The sequence below is a fragment of the Sturnira hondurensis genome, unplaced genomic scaffold, assembly GCF_014824575.4.
Source record: "Sturnira hondurensis isolate 20B ecotype Veracruz unplaced genomic scaffold, ASM1482457v3 Scaffold0018728, whole genome shotgun sequence".
NCBI classification, from domain to species: domain Eukaryota; kingdom Metazoa; phylum Chordata; class Mammalia; order Chiroptera; family Phyllostomidae; genus Sturnira; species Sturnira hondurensis.
The window spans coordinates 7,039,658-7,058,936 of NW_028091359.1; the positions used below are offsets into that span (position 1 = coordinate 7,039,658).

Here is a 19,279-nt window from a genome sequence, read left to right on the forward strand (position 1 = left end):
CTTGAACTTGAACCTTAAAAGGGATACCCATAAAAAGTAAGGAGCTAGCCTTGGCTGGTGTAGCTCAGTGGATTGAGCACGGGCCTGCAAACCAAACGATCCCGGTTCGATCCTCAGTCAGGGCACGTGCCTGGGTTGCAGGCCAGTTCCCAACAGGGGACTCACGAGAGGCAACCATACATTGATATTTCTCTCCTTCTCTCCTTCCCTTCCCCTCTAAAGATAAATAAAATATTTTTTAAAAAAAGTAAGGAGCTTTCAAAAAGCTAGTCCCAACAGACCACATGTTAAAGGGCCCCATTTATACAAAATGTCCAAAACAGAGGAATCTACAGAGAGAGAAAAATTAGTGGTTGCCGGGAGCTGGGGCAAGGTAGAGAGTGGGGCGGGAGGTGGTCATTGCTAAGCCATTCAGGGTTTCTTTGAGGGGTGACGAATGTGTTTTAAGTCCAGCTATGGTGATGGCTGCACGTATCTGTCTGTGGACATACTAAAATCCACTGAATTCCATACTTCAAATGGGAATTGTATGGTATGTGAACAGCATCTCAATAGTGCTGTTAAAAAAAAGGAACACGCAGCAATTTTAAGAGATCACAATACCTGACATGAAATTATATTACAAGGCCATGGTAATCAAAACAGTCTGGTACTGGCATAAGAACAGACACATAGATCCATGGAATAGAATAGAAAGCCCAGAAATAAACCTAAGTCTCTGTGGCCAATTAATATTTGATAAAGGGGGCAGAAGCATAAAATGGAGTAAAAATAGCCTCTTCAACAAATGGTGTTGGGAGATCTGGATAACTACGTGCAAAAAATGAAACTCGACTACCAACTTACACCATACACAAAAATAAGCCCAAGATGGATAAAAGACTTAAATATAAGTCGTGACACCATAAAAGTCCTGGAGAAAAAGAGAGGCAGGAAAATATCAGATATTCCATGCAGCAATACTTTCACTGATATATCCCCTAGAGCAAGGGATATAAAGGAAAGAATAAGCCAGTGGGACCTCATCAAATTAAAAAGCTTCTGCACGGCTAAAGAAAACATCAGCAAAATGAAAAGGAACCAACCGTATGGGAAAATATATTTGCAAATGATACCTCAGACAAGGGTTTGAACTCCACAATATATAAAAAACTCACATCATTCCACTCTAGGAAGGCAAACAACCAAATTAAAAAATGGGCAAAGGACCTGAACAGACAGTTTTCCAAGGAGGACATACAGAGGACCCAGAGATATATGAAAACATGCTCAGCATCACTAGTCATCAGAGATGCAAATTAAAACCACAATGAAATACCACTTCACACTGGTCAGAATGGTCGTCATAAACAAATAAACAAATGAGAAGTGCTGACAAGGTTGTGGAGAAAAGGGAACCATAGTACACTGTTGGTGGGAATGCACACTGGTGCAGCCACTTGTGGAAAACAGTATGGAATTTCCTCGGAACACAAAAATGGAACTGCCTTTTGACCCAGCAATTCCACTGCTGGGATCATGCCCTAAGAATCTGAAACACCAATCCAAAAGAACCTATGCACCCCAATATTCATAGCAGCACAATTTATAATAGCCAAGTGTTGGAAGCAACCTAAGTGCCCATCAGTAAATGAATGGATAAAAAACCTGAGGTACATTTACACAGTGGAATACTATGCAGCAGAAAGAAAGGAGCTCCTACCCTTTGAGACAGCATGGATGGAACTGGAGAGCATTATGCTAATTGAAATAAGCCAAGCAGTGAAAGACAATTACCATGTGATCTCGCCAATAAGTGGAACCTAATCAACAAAACAAACAAGCAAGCAAAATACAACCAGAGATGCTGAAATAAAGAACAAACTGATGGTAACCAGTGGGGAGGTGGAGAGGGGTAAACAGGGGGAAAAGGGAGAAGGGTCGTCAAGAAACATGTATAAAGGACACGTGGACAAAACCAAGGGGGGTAGGATCGAGGGTGGGAGGTGGGAATGGGTGGGACAGGGAAATGGATACAACTGTACTTGAACAACAATAAAAAAAAAATGAGAGAAAAATTATCTTAAAAGAAAAAGAAAAAAATAACAAAGAAATTGAACTAAGGACCTTTCAGAGTATGCTTGAGAACTGACCTAAAACTTTACTTAAAAGGTCAACTGCCATGCATCAGCTTAACCCGCTCCCCCCCCCCAAAAAAAACCCTAAATGCAATTGTAGCTAGAAGCAGCCAATTCCTGCTTTGTTAGCAGTTAATACCTAGAGTGCTATTTTTTACATGGCTGCTCTGGGCACTACAATGTACCACAAGCACGGTGTGGCTTGGGCTATTTGTTGGCAAAGTACTTCCCTTAAACAAGCTTCCCTCCTAAGCTCCGCCTGACAAGTAGAAAGGCAGATGAAGGGTGGTTGTGGTGGGGGGATTGCTTCACTGTGCATTCTGAGTTATAGTTCAGCGAGCCCTTCTCAGTTATAGTAATTCGGTGCTAGGAAAACTCGAAGCTCTGTACTTGGAGAATGGGGAGCACGAGGATGGGAAATTGGAGCACAAACCACAAAATAATTTAATAGTCAGCAGCCCTGAGCTCTGAGGGTGACCATTTTCAGTGGCTTTTATAGACTAGGGAGAAAATTAAATCAAGAGAACCCCAACCCCCTACTGGTGTGGCTCAGTTTGTTGGGTGTGGGCCTGCAAAGTGAAAGGCCGCAGGTTCAAGTCCCAGTTGAGACACATAAGAGAGGCAACATATCAACGCTTCTCTCTTGCACTGATGCTTCTCTCCCTCTTTTCTCTTCTCTGTAAAAAATAAATAAATAAAATCTTTAAAATGAGAGAGAAAGAGAGAGAGCAACAACCTCAAGCTCTGGTTAGGTAGCTCAGTTGGATACGGCATCATTCCAATATGCCAAAGTTGCAGGTTCTATCTCACCAGGACATATATAAGTAGCGTCCAGCAAATGCATAAATAGGTGGAACAACAAATCGATGCTTCTCTCTGTCTCCGCTTTCCTCTCTATCTAAAATCAACAAATAAAGGGGGTCGGGGGAAGAGAGAACTCCAAGAAAGGTGGTCAGAAAAAAGATGGGAGGGACAAATAATCATACTACCTAGTGTTTATTAAGTCCTTGCTGTGAACCAGAGCCTGTGTTGGAAACCCCTGGTTAGTCAAATGGGTGGTTTTGGACTTGCATCTGGCATCTCAAATGGGGTGGTCTTGTGGGACTGAGCCCTTTAACTCAGGGCATCTAACATCAGCTCCAGGTAGAGAGGGTCAGAATTAAACTGCTGGAAACCCATCCCCTTAGTGTCAGAATTGGGGAATTAGTTGGCACCAGAGAAAACAGCCCAGAATTCTCCTCACAACAAACCTATAAAGTACATTACTCTTCATTTTTTTCCCAAAGACTGCCCAAGGGAATGCCCCGATCCTATTCCCAGACTCACTCTCCACCTTAACACCTGCTATGGGTACCTTCCATGAGCCTCCTCCTTCAGAAATCTTTAGCTGGACAGCAGGCATCGGTCGCTCCGATCCCCTACAAACTAGTGGGGCCACTTTTCAATCTTGCGGGATGCAGCGCTAAGGGTGGGCCTGCAGAGTCGCAGCTCAGCAAATAGCCAGCTTTTTTGCAGACACCCTATTTCTGTAATTGAATCTCTTTGAATATTCCCTCCACATGGCTTTAGGGTTAGGCAAGAAGTATACCCCTAGTGACTCTGGGAATGCCCCTCCCCATCTGTAAATAATGACTGGGAAGGGGGAAGAAGTGGATGCTGGGAGCACTGGGAAAGGGCCATCTGGGTTGACCCTGGGAGCACCTGGCCTTGGTGGACTAGCAGCTGCCTGTGGAATGTGGAATCCTAACTCCTTCGTCCCCAGCTTTAAGCCTCACTCCCAGTTCCTGAGCAACAAGAGACGGCTCCCTAACAATCTGCTGCATAATGCTGACCTGCTCCTTTCAGCACTGACAGAGAGGACTGTATATTTTTAAGATAACCTCAAAACTAGTAAGGTCACTAAAGCGCACCCTGGAAGGGACCCCCACTTTGCCAAGCATGTGACAGTGACAGGCCAGGCACCAGCTCTCCTGAGAGCCAGGGAGCTAAGCTCTTCCCATAAAGGAAGGCTGCCAGGACCTGGCTCAGTTGGCAGCCACCTTTGCACCAGGCTGCACGTTGAGCGTTGTCCCGCTCCCCCTGACCTTGGCAGTGCTGTTTGCACCCAGGCTAGGAAGCATTAACAGCCCCGATCCATACTGATGATGTACAGTTTGGCCCACCGATAGATTGAGTTTATTAAGTCAAAAGCTGATAGCAGACTAACAGATATTCCTGACGAGTTACAACGTGGCAACAGACATCAGCATGGGATTAGCTGTTCCTAAATGGAGCTTGCTCCTCCTGTACTGCATTATTTTGGGAAACGTGGACCTCCAACTTGTTGAACAGAGATGAGACAGAGATGTTCAATAAGCCAATCCACTTGTAATTCAAAAGCAGTAAAGGATTTCCATTTTAAAAGTGGAACTGATTTCAAATTCATTTTGGCTTTAGAACCATATTTTCCAAATATGATATCATTTGGAATCCCAATACACAAAGCAGGTAAAGTGAGAAGTGGATTCCTTGGGTTATCTCAACCTTCAATGTACAACACAATATATTTCAATGCTGACTGGGCCCGGAAGCACCTCTGCTGGGTCCTGGATTCCATGGGGCAGAATCGAGGAGGGTCTGAAAAGGCTTTGGGATGAGACATCCCTGGGTTCACATCTCTGCTTCAGCAACTACTACCTGTATGTACTTGGACAAGTTGTTTAACTCTAAGACTGCTGGGACAAGAAAATGAGAAAAGGGATATTTCTCAGGCTAGGTCTGTGGGTGTATTCTTGGGGAGCGGGGTTTAACTTTTTGCCCCTGTAATAGGTCCCTGCATCACTCAGTTGTAAGATGGTCAGTTTTTCTTTGTCCAGACTAGGTTCACTTTTGTCCAATCTGCTATTTTCTGCACTGTTCATAAAGAGGAAATTTCCCCCAAAAGGATGGGGAGTAGAGGTCTGTTAGATCATTAAACCCAAGAGGGGTAACCAAGGACTGGACAGGCCCCTCTTCCTACCTACCCCGTGATTCCCCAAGATCCTCCTTTCACATGCTCAGTGAGACTTGGGTTAATGAGGTACATTCAAGGAGGAAACAAGTCTCTAGTGTGTTTTCCAGGACAGACAACAGTTGCTTGTGCCTTGAGTTTCATCTGAGGAAGCTCACTTGGTGGGGGAAGGCAAGCAGAATCTTTGGGGTTAGACATTTTGGGGTTTGAATCTAGGCTTCCCGAAATTTCCAGCAAGTTACTTAGAGTCCTTGAGCCTCAGTTTCCTCATCTATAAAATGGAGACAATATCTATCCTCTGGGTTGTTAGGGTTAAATGATATAACTGAATAAATGACTCGTTTTTCTCAAAAGTTAGTTCCCATCATCCCTCTAAAGCTGGGTTTAGCAATTCTGTAAGAAATCTGTTGAAACTTCTGAGGCCCAAGTTAATGACCTAGTAATTGCATGTCTTTCTTTGAGCCCCTTAGCAAGAACAGATGAAGACAAGTGACTTAATAACACCTATGCTTTCCTGGATATTTTTGGAGCAGAAGCTGAACAGTTGTACTTGGAGTCTGAATAAATAGAGAAAGTGCCAGAGAGAATCACTGGGTCAGGTCTTACTTTTCAAGGGGAAAAATACCGCTCCTCTATTCCCAGAGCTGCAGCTGTGGACTCGGAGAGTGCAGGCTGGGAAAGGGCGTGGACAACACCAGGCCAGAGCGCCTGGTGGACACTGATCAGAGTCTTTGATTGGAGGAAATAAACTTAGATTGTTGATCTGAAGCCAGTCCCCAACTCGGAAGCAGTTCAGGAGAAAACGTGTATTGTAATCAGTGCCACTGGCTGGCAGGGAGAGCAGGGGATGTGACCCCACAGGTGCTATCAGATTCCCAAAGGCACAAATGAAATTCCCCGGTACTGACCCCGCCCTCCTTGGGGGACGGGCAGTCTCCCAGGTGTAAGGTTGCTATTTCCTTTTCCCGCCACAAAATTAAAATAACAATGAAATGGGTGTAAACCAAGTACAGAAAACAGGTGTCTCCTGAGTGGAAGCTGCCCTGCCTTGAATGGAGAGTAGGCCGGACAAAACACAGCTCCTCTTGCTCTTGGGTAAACAGACCGGACCTTCTGACCCCGGGGGCTGGTCATCTGTGACCCGGAGCTCCTCCCTGACATGCAGGTCAAAATGGATCCTTTCCCACGTGTGTCATGGCATGAAAAAGGCTGAGTGACTCTGCTCTGGGGCTATTTCCCCAAACCTGGTGCATTTACACAGAGATCGTTGGGTGCCCTCCTGGGACCCCAGGGCCGCAGGCTACCCGGGCTGACACATGAACAGTAAATGTAACTTCTAAGGTTTCTTCAAAGTCAAGTATCAGAGACACGTAGCATTCTGAATTTAGGTCAAACAACAATAATAACACATGTATAAACAACACCATTTAAAAAAGTCTCAGCAGTACCAATGGCTCTGTTTCCTGAAGGATCTCACTGTACCTGCGGAGGATTCTGTGATCTGGAGAACTGGAGCGACTGGACCCAACCCTCTGCTTCTCTTCTCTGTTCATGCCAACAAATCAGAAGCAGCACACAAAGTCCCGCAGCACCACCCACTGCAGCCACTTTCCAGAGACACACGGTTTCTACTGAGCCCCCATCCCAGCCACACACCTGCTGATGTCCATGTCAGAGTCAAAGAGGGGAGGAGGCTTACCAGGTGCCGAGGACAGCGCTAGTCATTTTAATGCCTCGCCCTTCACACCACATCTCTCCATCCACCCATTTATTTGGAGGGAGGGAGACGTTCAAGATGCAGTAACTGGGGAGGATGAAGTGCCATGGCTGTATGACCAAGGCCTAGGCCCCTTATGACCTTGGGCCATCTGCACACAGGAAGCATGGGCTGAGAACCCCCATCCACAGATCCCAGGGGCTGCCTCCTGCACTCACCCCTCTCCAGCAAGCTGGAGGGCTTCTCCCTTCCACGGGGGCTTTGCTTGGATGAATCCTTCCCTTTTGGGACATGGAGCCATTTTCCCGAAGCCTCCTTCTATGGCGCCAGTGACTCAACGCCATAACTAGCAACCCCACTCCTGGCAGAAACTTGGAATCTCTGGTTTTGACCTGGAATTTAGGAATTCATTTACCTCAATTTTGTTTGACCTACTTGGTCTGGCATTTCACTATCAAATCCAATGGATAAGATCTGCCGCTGCTACTCTGGGCACGGAATTCTGGGGGACCTGCTTCATGCAGACTACTGTGGCAGTTAACAATTTCTTCCCTTGAAAAGTTAAAAACAAAGCACTTTTCCCCAGGATGGAGTTGGGCACTACTGTTTTCCTAGTAACAATCGGCTTTGCGTAAAACATTTCAGGGGGCTCCATATTTTTAGGCCAAAAGAACAGCAGGGACTTTAAAAACCAGCCCTAGACATGTGCTCGGGTAAGACTTGGTGACCCAGCCCGCTTATGTGGGAGAAATGAGATCTGAAAGAGAACAGCTATTTGTTCCTTGGGAAATGAGGTGCCCATTATTGGTTTAAAAATGATATAACCAAGGTTGTTGGTGACTGGACTACTGTTTCGTGTTGTTTTATTTCCTAAGGCTTCTTTTCATTACAAAATACTATTGCTGTCAAGATGGCTGAAGGTGATTTGTTCACCAAAGGGGGAGCGGAAAAGGGAGAGAAGTAGCTTGATGGACAGGAGGGCCCTAAACTGTTTGGGGTCCAGAAGCCTCCCTCAGCACCCCCTGAGAGAGTGAGCCTCTCTCCCTTGCATAACGGCTGATGACACTGCTTTGAAAGCCCTCGGCTATTTGCAAAATAAAAAATCCAAATTGCTTGGCTGGACATTCAAGGCTCTTCTGTCTCAGCCAGACAGATACCAACTGCCCCTTAACGACGCACTGGGACTCCTACCTCGGCCACTGCCTGTGCCCTCACTCACTGTACTGACTTTCCAATCTTCCTCATCTTCAGACCTCAGTGTGCTCCCATGCAGGTGCGGGTCAGAGGGTAATTCAGTGCAGTTTTGAGTGGGGCACTTTGGCTGCATCTAGCACTGACGCAACAATCTCACTTTTGGAATTTATTTTCCAGAAACATTAGAACAAGGCCCACGGGAGGTCATGTGAGGATGTTTCCTGCAGTAAATGGGTGGACACAGCCTAAATGTCCACCAAACGGGGCCTGGCCCACAGAGGACACACCGGGCAATGGCACGTTACACACCAGCACCCAACCCGCCAGAGAGAAGTGCGCTTCCCCAGGAGACTGCAAGCTTCTAGCATTGGTGAGAAAGTGCATGTTGCACAGTGGTGGGCACTGAGTTTATTTGCAGAAAACAATGTAATTTATGCATCATGTTTAAGTATAAACATCATAAACACCGACTTGAGCAACAGCTATCTGTGTGATGAGGAGCCATAGGACATTTGTTTTCAATGTTACTTATTTATAGCACGTTGGAGTTTTTTTTTTTTTTTTTTTTTTTTACAAAGATCACGTACTACTTTCTGAACGGATGAACAATAAAGATAAACACTGTCTGAAGGCCCGGCTCAGGTTCTGCTGCTCTCAGAAGGCCTGCCCTGGCCACCCCCCTTGTCCGGAGCTGCCCCTCCTTGCCATCGAGGTGACCACCAAGCACAGGGAGTGAATCTCCCGGGGGAACTTCTCCTGCGGCTGCCTCAGGCTGTGCTGTTGCTGTGCTGTTGCTTAGCCTTTTCTGTTGTGAGGCCTTCTCTTCCCAACTGTCTAAGCTTCTTAAAGCTGAGTGTCCTACTTTCATTTTGTTCCCCAGGCTACATCCCCACTCAAGGCCTCTCATAGCATCTGCACAGATGATCTGTTCTCGGAGATCTAAGGAATGGCAGTGTTTCCTTCCAGCCTTCCTGGCCAGGCTGACTGGACCCTCATTCTCACACAGAGGAAGCCGCTCAAAGATCATCTAAGCCTCTCACTGGGCTGGAGACCGGGTACTGGACAACGCCCCCCTTCCGCCCCCAGTACCATCAACCTGGATAGATGCACAGTGCAATGCCCAACTGTGAGGGGAGGATCAGGAGAGAAAAGGCCAGTTTCCCAGGCAATCACCCAGGCTCCCCACTTGTGAAGACATGGCAGCCACATGCTGCTTTCCTCTTAGGGGCCACCGGGAGGCGGGGGAGGACAGCTGACCCCTTGGGAAATAACACCTGCGTATTCCGGGCTTCTGAGGGAGCAAGGACAGAATCTTCAACTGAAAAATGTTCTCCTTCTTTCCTTTCATAGTACTCCTTATCATCTACTGCTCTAGCCACTTCCAGAAGCTGCCACCAAGTGCCTCCCTCTCTAATGGCACTGGCCTCAGCAGACCCTGTGCAGAGGTTGCGCCCAGGGTCCTGCGGTGCAGCAACTGCTGGGGACCCTCCCCATGACAATCTCCTTTGCAGGCTTGGACCCCACGTCTAGGGGTGATCACTGGGGAGCACTTTGGTAGTGGAGGCCTCCTCCCCTCTCCCCACAACAATGGTGCAGTCAGCCCTCTTATTACCCAAGAGGCGCCCAGCACCCCAGTCACTTGGAACCCATCATAAAACAGCTGCGCTATTCTCAGAAAGGAACAGATGGGTGAGGGAAAAGGGGGGAAATGACAATAACAACACAACCAACTGAACTCAACTACACACCCCAGCATGAGGCAGCTGCGCTCAATCTGGCCACGGGGAGCTACGTGAAAATTCTACCACCCTCAAGCGCTAAGATATGGACCAAAATGAAAACATTTATAATTTGAGGGAGCTGAGTGGGCTGGACAAAGCACTTTGTACTGAAGGGTACAGCTCAGTATGACAATATTTACTTGTCCGTTCCTTTTCTGGAGGCCCGTTGTACTGAGCAAATAGCACTTAATCTCTCACCCCTGACAGTTATTGGGAAAGTTAGATATAGTTCTCTTTGTTCCATTCTCTCTCCCTTAAGAGAGCGTTCAGCAGGTATTTATTAGATTGGCGTGACCAGTGGACTGGCCGCAAAGGGTTTCTCAGTCCAGGCGGTATCTCGTGCCAGGGGCTGACAGGAACAGGCCCCTCCCCTTGGTCAGCCAGCTCAAGGGGGAAGGGTCTAAATCAAATTCTGCCCAGAAGTCCCCTGCACTGTCCTACATTCAATTGTACCGCTTCAGGGGCCCATGCTTCTAGGAAAGCTGTTATCCTTTGTCCTTCATTGCTACTTGGGTCCCAAACACTGTACATTTCCCCATTAAAATTACTATGCTCTACTTATCCCTGGTAAGATGGAGACTGCTTTTACATCCCTCACAATGAAGGGAAAGAGGGACTTGCTTTTCCTGTAAAAAAGAGCATCAAGTTCAAGGGATGGTAGAGATTAGACACAACCATGGCCTATGTTGCCTCAGTGCCTAGCACAGTGCCTGGCGCAGGGCAGGCACTTAATAAATGCAAATTAAGGAAACTCATGAATGAATCCCACTGCCAATAGGCTTTAGTACATTTCCTTTCCTTGGACTGGTCTATAGCAGAGTTTCTTGACTTACGCCCCTTCTGACATTTCGGGCTGGATAATACAGCTCGGGGGGCAACCTGTGCATTGTAGGATGTTTAGATGCATCTCTGGCCTCTGCCTGCTAGATGCCAAACACCCCCCACCTCAGTGGCAAAAATCAAAAATACCTCCCAACATTGCCAGAGGTCCCCTGGGGGGCAAACTGACCCTTAATCGAGAATCACTGGTCTACAGACTCCTCTTGGCTTTGCATTTATCAATGAAGATTTAAAAAAAGACAAAAGCACATGCACACAAAAATCCTCTATTTCTAAACTTCTTTCACCAGGGAATTACATTTCTTTTTTTTCTTTTTTCCTCTTTTCCGCTCAAGGCATGTCTGAAAATTCAGAAGCTGCTATGCCCTCTGGGGGAGCATTGGTGTCTCTGGGGGTGCCGCGGGTGGCAGCCTTGAGGAGGCCAAGAGAGATGTCATTTTCTCTGGTCACTCCTTGCCTTATGAAGGAAGCCAAACCTTAGGAATCAAGCAGTGAATCCAGGAGGGAGAGCAATGGACTATGCATGAGCCAACACGAAACGCCCCAGTTAGAGCTCTCTAAGTCTGACTGTCGGAGGTGGTCCGGGCTGCACTAGCCCTCAGCGGGTGTTGAGATGAGTCCGTGCACCCTAAGCTGCTCAGCTTTGCAGGTACGGGGCACTGCTTGCCCCACTGCCCACCCCTCTGCGGGTGTTCCGCAATTTAGTGTACCGAGTTCCTCCTTCCGGGGCTGCGATCTTCACCTGGAAACCGTGGCAGAGCTTCAAAGGGTCGGGACAGTCTTGATAAGAGGCAACAACCCCCATATCACCCACATAACAAGCACAACCTGCTTGGGTTTTGGCCTCACCTCCTGTTTGCTGCGTTGGTGGTGCTCATGCGACTTGGCACAAAGAGCTTTCCAACTGACGGGGACGGGGCCTTGGTGGGGCTGTGTTGAGACTGATGGATGTACTCTCTGTGCCTGAGAAATCACACTGGTTTTTTTTTTAATACAGTGACGCCCTGCAGAGTTCTGCGATAGATACGAGAGAACAAAACTTGAGAGGAAGAGGTTCTAGGGAGGTGAAGCTCAGGCTCTGAAGGTGTATAGGAAATTGCAGCTCTGGGAAAAAAAGAGAACTTGGAGACCACCGGGCAAGGCAATCAGCTGATCCCGGCCACCAGGCAGAGGGCACCCGGAGGAAAATTCCCAGCTCCGGTCACCTTATGGAGAGCAGCATTCTTGATTGTATGGCTGGGAGAAATTTTCCAAGGAGAAATGGGAAAAGAAAAGAGTGCTTTAATCCTCTTCCTGGGTCTGGATGGTGGCGTGTCTGACGGCAGCTGGGTGGAGGGAAGTGACCTAGATACCCCAGGTCTGAATTCCTAAGCATCAAAAATCTCTGAGCAGGCTCAGCCCACTGGCACAGCAGCTTGCTCCACAGAAAACGCATTCCTATTTATGATGCTGACACAGTCAACTTATAAAGATGGATTGGAAGAAAAAGCCCGTAAAGCTGTGTGCCTCAGATTTAAAAAAAAAAAAAAAAATGGAGCTGTGATTCACAACTGTTAGCTTAATGGCAACCAATTCATTTTCTTTGATGGCGCTCGCTCTGAAATTGTGGCTGTTGGAAGGAAAAACAAAGCCCCTGGCTTCCACTCATTCATTCAACAACCATTTTGTGAGCATCTGCTGTATGCCAGCGCTGAACCAGCTGCTGAGGTGTGGTGATGAAGAAGACAGCTCTTGTCTTCATGGAGCTCTCGATGTAACTGTGAGCAAGCATGAGCTGGCACCATCTAGCACCCACAGACCAGAACTCCGCTGACTGCGGGCTGGGGTGCCGGGGGCCCAGGAAGGCCCTCTGGAGAGGTCATGTTTGAGCTGCCCTCTAAAGAGGAAGGGCTGGATGATGCTCCCCAGGGGAGTGGCACCGAGGGGGGGAGGCCCAGGGAGTGGAGAAGGCAGAGGGCCATGCCAAGGGGCTGGGNTCAACAACCATTCCGTGAGCATCTGCTGTATGCCAGCGCTGAACCAGCTGCTGAGGTGTGGTGACGAAGAAGACAGCTCTTGTCTTCATGGAGCTCTCGATGTAACTGTGAGCAAGCATGAGCTGGCACCATCTAGCACCCACAGACCAGAACTCCGCTGACTGCGGGCTGGGGTGCCGGGGGCCCAGGAAGGCCCTCTGGAGAGGTCATGTTTGAGCTGCCCTCTAAAGAGGAAGGGCTGGATGATGCTCCCCAGGGGAGTGGCACCGAGGGGGGGAGGCCCAGGGAGTGGAGAAGGCAGAGGGCCATGCCAAGGGGCTGGGCTTCCTCCCAGCCAGCGAGGGATTTTAAGCACGAAGTGACATGGGTTAGATTTTGTTTTAGAAAGAAGCACTTGGGAGTGGAGAAGGGGGTGTTAATTATTTACAGTGTACTGAGGAGACATTTATTTGGAAATAGTTTGCCTTCTGAATTGGCTGTTATTTTCAGTCCCTGGTTAGTGACACTCAACCAAAAACAGCCTAGAAAACTCACTTCTCTCTATTTTGGTGGGTTCCCACTGCAGTCTGGATTCTGGAAGTTGAAGGACGGTGGGATTGGGGTCACCAGGGAGTCCCACAGAGCATCCTTTTCCTAAGATTTTATTGCAGGCTCTCAATTATGCCTTTTCCTTTGTGGTCTAACTGCAAGAAGAATTCTATCTGCAACGCAGGGTGACGCTCTGGGAAGCCATCCTTGACAAGTGTCCTGTACTGAGCGGTCTGGGGCCTCTTTCTTCCACGTCCACTAAGTAACCCAAAGACTCCAGGGCACATGGGGTGGCTCTGGGTGTGATGAGCTGAATTCTGACTTCCATTCCTCCCCAGTGACCTTTTCCTCTAGGGCAGGGTTCCTAGTCTTGGCACTACTGACATTTAGGGCCAGACAGTTCTTTGTTGTGGGGGCTGTCTGGTGCATTTTATAGCTGGGGTCCCCAACCTCCACGCCGGGGACCGCTACCAGTCTGGGCCTGTTAGGAACTGGGCTGCACAGCAGGAGGTGAGCTTAACTGTAATGCACTTGAATCACCCTGAAACCACTCCCTCACCCTGGACAATGGAAAAGTTGTCTTCCACAAAACTGGTCCCTGGTGCCCAAAAGGTTGGAGACCGCTGCATCATAGGATGTTTAGCAGTATCTCTTGCTTCTACACACTAGTTGCCAGTAGCACCTGCAAGTTGTGACAACCAGAAATGTCTCTAGACATTACAAGCATCCTTGTGGGGCAAGACTGCCCCCAGCTGAGACTGTTTGTCTGCAGGACAGTTTTCCATTATTGTCGTACTGGATCTCACAACAGCAAGAGTACAGTCACTCTTTTCTTGACACTTGCCTTCCTTGTACACTCTCCTTGTTTTTCTTCTAATTCTCCGGCCAATTTTTGGGAGACTCCTGCGGCTTCCCCATCCTCTTCCTGGTCTCCAAATGCTGCCACCCCTCAGTGCTCGCACCTGAGCCCCTTTCCCGTTATACTTTACACCGTCTCCCCACTCCTTCACACCCAGGATTTTAAATACTGTCTATTAGTGAAGCACTCCCAAGTTCGTCTCCAGCCCAGATCTCCTGACTAAGCGCCGGACTCTTTCCTCTTTGTCTTAGATGTCTCACTGGCATCACGAGGTCCATCCGTCTTTCTCCAAAATCATTTCTCCTCATCCCCACCTACTGGCTGTCTACACCATAAACCTTAAGGTTTCCTTGACTCTCCCTTTTCCCTCATATTCACATCCAGTCCAGACCTAATCCCTGTCAATTCTGCCTTCAAAATGTACCTTACAACCATCTGCTCCCAGCCCTCCAGTCCAAGCCACCATAGAACCTAAATGACCAATAATGTAGACCATGCCAATGACCTCGGGGGTTTCCTGACTTCCACTCTGCTCCCTTCCAGGCCACTCTCCACCCAGAGCAATCTTCCAAAAGCATGAATCAAACCATATCATTTGATTTCTTAACAGGCATTCGGTTGCTCTTGAATGAAATAAAATCTACGCGCCTTCACCGCAGTCCTGTCCCCGCAATCCAGCCTCCTGGGCGCCGTTCTTCCTTGTTTCACTGTTGTCCTGGCCTCCCCTTGCTGCCTCATTCGTGCCACCTTGGGGCTCCCACGCAGGCTGCCACCTCTGCCTGGAGCACAGCCCCCCAAGTACTTTCCATTCTGTGGGCGCTCAGCATATCATTTCCTTTAGAACTTCTTTCCCAATCCCCTCCTTCCAAATTCAGTTTCCCTTTGTGTACGCAGGTGGTTATTTCTTTATTGTATGTCTCTGCTGCGAGATGTGTGTGTGTGTGTGTGGGGGAAGTCCTGAGGGAAGGGACCCTCAGTGTCTCTTCTGCCCATTGTCACATCCCCATCTTAACACTGCATGTCACACTCAGTGAGTACCCAGTGAAAAACTATTGGATGAGTGACAATTTACCCCTCATTTCCTTAGTCAAACTGCATCCAGAGAAGAATACTATGACCCAGAGAAGCCGGAAGACAAAGTGGAATGTTTGTGTCCATGCAAACAAGCTCCCCAGTGGGGGTCCCCGGGAGCTCGAAGCGCAGGGAAATGAGTCAGGCTCCACTGATCAGAAACAAGCTTGTTGACTTCCTCATTAGTATTCCATATTTGTCCTAAGACTTTCCATGGAATCAGGAGGGAGCTCCTTGAGCAACAGGCAGGACCCCCCCCCCCCCCAGGGCGATCTGAGAAGAAGAGCTAAAATTAGTTCAGGGTTTTCTGGCGACACTGCTTTTCTGGAAGGCCTGAGCTCCCAAAGAGGCCAGATGTCCAGGAAGGACAGCTTCACCCAATATATTGCACGGTGCTCTGCACATCACTGAAGGCCTGTACCTACTGCTGGACTTGACGTGAAACCACAGAAATGTCTCCTCTGTGTGGGGAGACAGAGGAGGCCATTTCTCCTCTTCAGCAGGCCCACGTGACACACAGAGCATTCACTTTGTTTTTCTGAAAATTCACAAGTGCGGCTGGCTGCAGAGTGTAGTTTAAACTGATGACATTAAAAAGCTCTGCCTTTAAAGTAGAACCGAGAGCACTTTACATCAGCCTCTCCTGGTCTTGGAAGGGATGGTGGCTGCAGCACACAGGCCTGCAATTGAGCCGCTTGGTATTTGCTAAGCTCAGGTTAGACCTTTATATCCAAATTAATCTGGAACTACGGAGGCAGAAAAACGTGAACCCCATTGGCAGCCCAGTGTGTGCGAAGGTGAAATTTATTTTTAACGGGCTTATTTATTGTGTCTGAAATCAGCCTTGATGAACCCGAGAGAAGAGTTTCAAGGCCCATGTGTTACAGCTCAAGGATGAGTCTGGGGCCCAGAGTCCAAACATATTGTGAGTGGCTGCATGTTGCTAAACAACGGAAACAGCCCTGCATCTGTTACTTACAAGGGGATCGCCCGGGTTCCCTCGGCCCCCATCTATAAAACACTAAGGACATATAAATGACGGCGTGCGGCAACTGTAACATAAGAAGGTCGGACTGCAGCACACAGTGGTAAGGTAGAAGCTGCAGAGAAAGATATCCTCTTGAATTTATTCTCACTTAAGACAAAACAAGGACAACGCCCTACAAAAGTGCTTCCTGCTTTGAGAGAAAGGTCCTGGGCCGAGAGAAGCTGCCCAAGTTTCCATACTCATTCAGGGGAGACTGACTGAGCATTTTCTGTGCATTAGACCCCAAAGATAGACGCAAACACAGTCACTGCCCTCACAGAGCGGGGGACAGGTTGTGCGGAGGCTGGAAAAACAGGAAGCCAGAGGTAACTGCTGCACTTCAAGAGACACCAGTACGTTGGAGTGTTCAGCCTCATGAATATTTTGCTGACCAGCACGATGGCAGAATTGGGAACACAGGAAGACGACATTGAAACGGAAGGGCAGCCTGGGTGAATGAGGGGCCCTGAGGAGTTGGGACTTCATTTTGAGACCGCAATTAAGCATCCAGCGAGATGTGAAATTAAAGTGAATCAACGCAAAGACAGAGAGAAGGATGTCTCCCAGGTTAGGAAGGACTTAATAATATTTGTCGAATGCATGAGTCTCTTCCACATGTCATCCCATCTATGGCTTACCTCGGATTCTTTGTAGTAACGTTCTGGAATTTCATCACAGGCGATATCAATAAAGCAAACTTCTCTCTCCAGGTCTTTGGCTTCATTGTCAAAAATCTGAAAGAGCAGAGCAACACATCAAAGGTTAGTGATGCCAGGTGACATCCTCAAGGTGCCCTCGGGCCGAATAACACCCTGAGGGGCACTTTCACGCGGCTCCCTGCCCCGGCTGGCACTTTGGGCCCGCCTCCCGGTGCAGAGGAAGCGTGAAAGGCTTTCATTCACTGCCTGCGTTGTGCCGCATCACAGGCAGCTGTAGCATCAATCACCACTTGGTAGAAGGAAAAGGAGGTTGTTTTTAGAAGTTCAAGAATGAAGAAATAAATCTCTCCCCAAATGATGTGTGACGATTTTTGGCAGTTAATCTGAACAGGAGGAGTGAGGAGGCTAAAAAGGGTCTGGCCAGAGGTGAGACACAAAGCAGTANACCCTGAGGGGCACTTTCATGCGGCTCCCTGCCCCGGCTGGCACTTTGGGCCCGCCTCCCGGTGCAGAGGAAGCGTGAAAGGCTTTCATTCACTGCCTGTGTTGTGCCGCATCACAGGCAGCTGTAGCATCAATCACCACTTGGTAGAAGGAAAAGGAGGTTGTTTTTAGAAGTTCAAGAATGAAGAAATAAATCTCTCCCCAAATGATGTGTGACGATTTTTGGCAGTTAATCTGAACAGGAGGAGTGAGGAGGCTAAAAAGGGTCTGGCCAGAGGTGAGACACAAAGCAGTAATACAGCCTGAGATTTGGAGGATTAAACAATGTGGGTCTTTATTTCTACTTAATTTCACAAATAATACATGCTCACTGTAGAAACTACAAATACACATAAGAAAATAAAGATCATCCCCAATCCCATTACCCAGGGATACTCATGGTATTATTCTTGATCGTTAAGAGCATAGTTTCCTTGGAACACACAGGGGGTAAAAAGGTTTGGAAAAGACACTGAGATGGGGTCCTGCCAGTCTACGCTGGGGTTCACGGCCCACGATGTCTGTCACTTGCAAAGAAGCATGTGAGATAGCCACATAGACAGATGCAAATTTTGGTGGAAAGACCGCCTTCCTCTAGTTTTTCTGGACTGAAGGGATGATCTTCCCAGCCCTTCGGAAGGATGGTAAACAGAGTAAGCTTCCAAAAGCACTTCATCCTCTCGGGAAGTTTTAACGATACCCCCACTTCGCTGCTGAGCTAATTCCAGCAGGGGAGTCATCCGTCAACACCTATTAAAGCTGACTCTTCAGAAGGGAATGAAATATTTTGGAAGAACAGGGTGGTTGATGCCTAAGAACATTGTCTTGACACAAATTTGGTGCCTATTAATAACACGATCTCCTGGGAGGGCCAGCGCAGGCCTCTGTATGCCACGCTCTTCCTGTTTTGATTCTCAAGGTGAGACTGTTAGTCTTTTCCAAATGCTTTCTGAGTGATGTTGGTGCTGGTAATTATCCTCCAAGTCTGCTGTTTGCGCTGTCGCTTATTTTCATCCGGGAAACTCGGCCTCTTTCCCATTTGTCCAAGGAGACAAACTCCACGGTCGGACCTGAGGGGCTACTGCATCCTCCTTGAAGGCAGAGAAAGGCTGGTTCCTGGATCAGCTGACTCCTTCCACTGTCCCTCGAGGGCCAGTGCTTTGGGACACTCCCCCAGTGTTTGGGAGGGACAGGTGGACTGCTTTGAAATGAGAGAGCGAGACGGTGGGGAAACAGGCTCAAGTTTGAGGGGAGAGTTAAGTTGTGAAATGAAATACTGGGTCTCAGATTGTCTGTGTGTTTTCTCCCACTCATTGAAGTGTGTGCCAAGAGAAGAAAGACTTGTGCCTCATTAGGAAAACAAAACAACACAGAATACCCCAGAGGGAACTGAGCTTCCGGAGAGCAAATTACAAAAGGAGTTGGAGAGTTCTGACATTTATTGGTGGTAAAATGTAAGGGACTGAAAAAGGGGGGCACAGGGGTTAAGGGAGTTACTGAGGGATTATATGGCTTTTTCTACTTTAATTCAAACATTTTTGATCACCCATTATACCAGTTATCACATTGCTGCTTGCCAGCTCCAAGTTCACCCTTTGGCCTCTGCTTCTGAGATGATGGACTGGACCCTGTAAGCACTTCTCCTTTATGGCAAGTACAACCTTCAGCCATGTACTGGAGGGACCCCTCAGGGAGAAGGAGGCTTCTCTTCCTGGTTTGGATCTTGCTCCCACTGCAGAGTCTGTCAATGGGGACATTCAGTGGTGCTGCCCCACTGTGTGCCCAGACTGCCCTGTTGCTCGGTGACCTTGCATTGGTTGTGGTGCTCCGACTCGACACACCCGCCATCAGCCTCATCTGACCTGTGCCCAGAGGGCTGTCCTCTGCAGCCCGGCAGCTGTGGGCCAGCGACGGTCCAGACAACTCTGCAAACTTCTCCACCATTGTGTGGGCTGTGACCGTGACTTCTCCAAAAGAGTCTAAGCCCCAGCCATGGAGAGGGGCCCCTTCCAAGTTTGTTCTTCCTTGGGTGTTCTTC

The 19,279-nt window shown here is 48.2% G+C and overlaps 1 protein-coding gene across 4 annotated transcripts in view; it reads right to left on the reverse strand.

Moving 5' to 3' along the window:
• Nucleotides 1-19,279, reverse strand: part of PITPNC1 (phosphatidylinositol transfer protein cytoplasmic 1) — a 240,208-nt gene that overhangs the window by 27,722 nt on the left and 193,207 nt on the right. For all 4 annotated transcript variants that reach the window (XM_037070207.1, XM_037070206.1, XM_037070205.1 and 1 more), the window contains one exon: nucleotides 16,738-16,833. In XM_037070207.1, coding sequence (XP_036926102.1) covers nucleotides 16,738-16,833 — 96 coding nt within the window. The remainder of the gene's footprint in view (nucleotides 1-16,737; nucleotides 16,834-19,279) is intronic.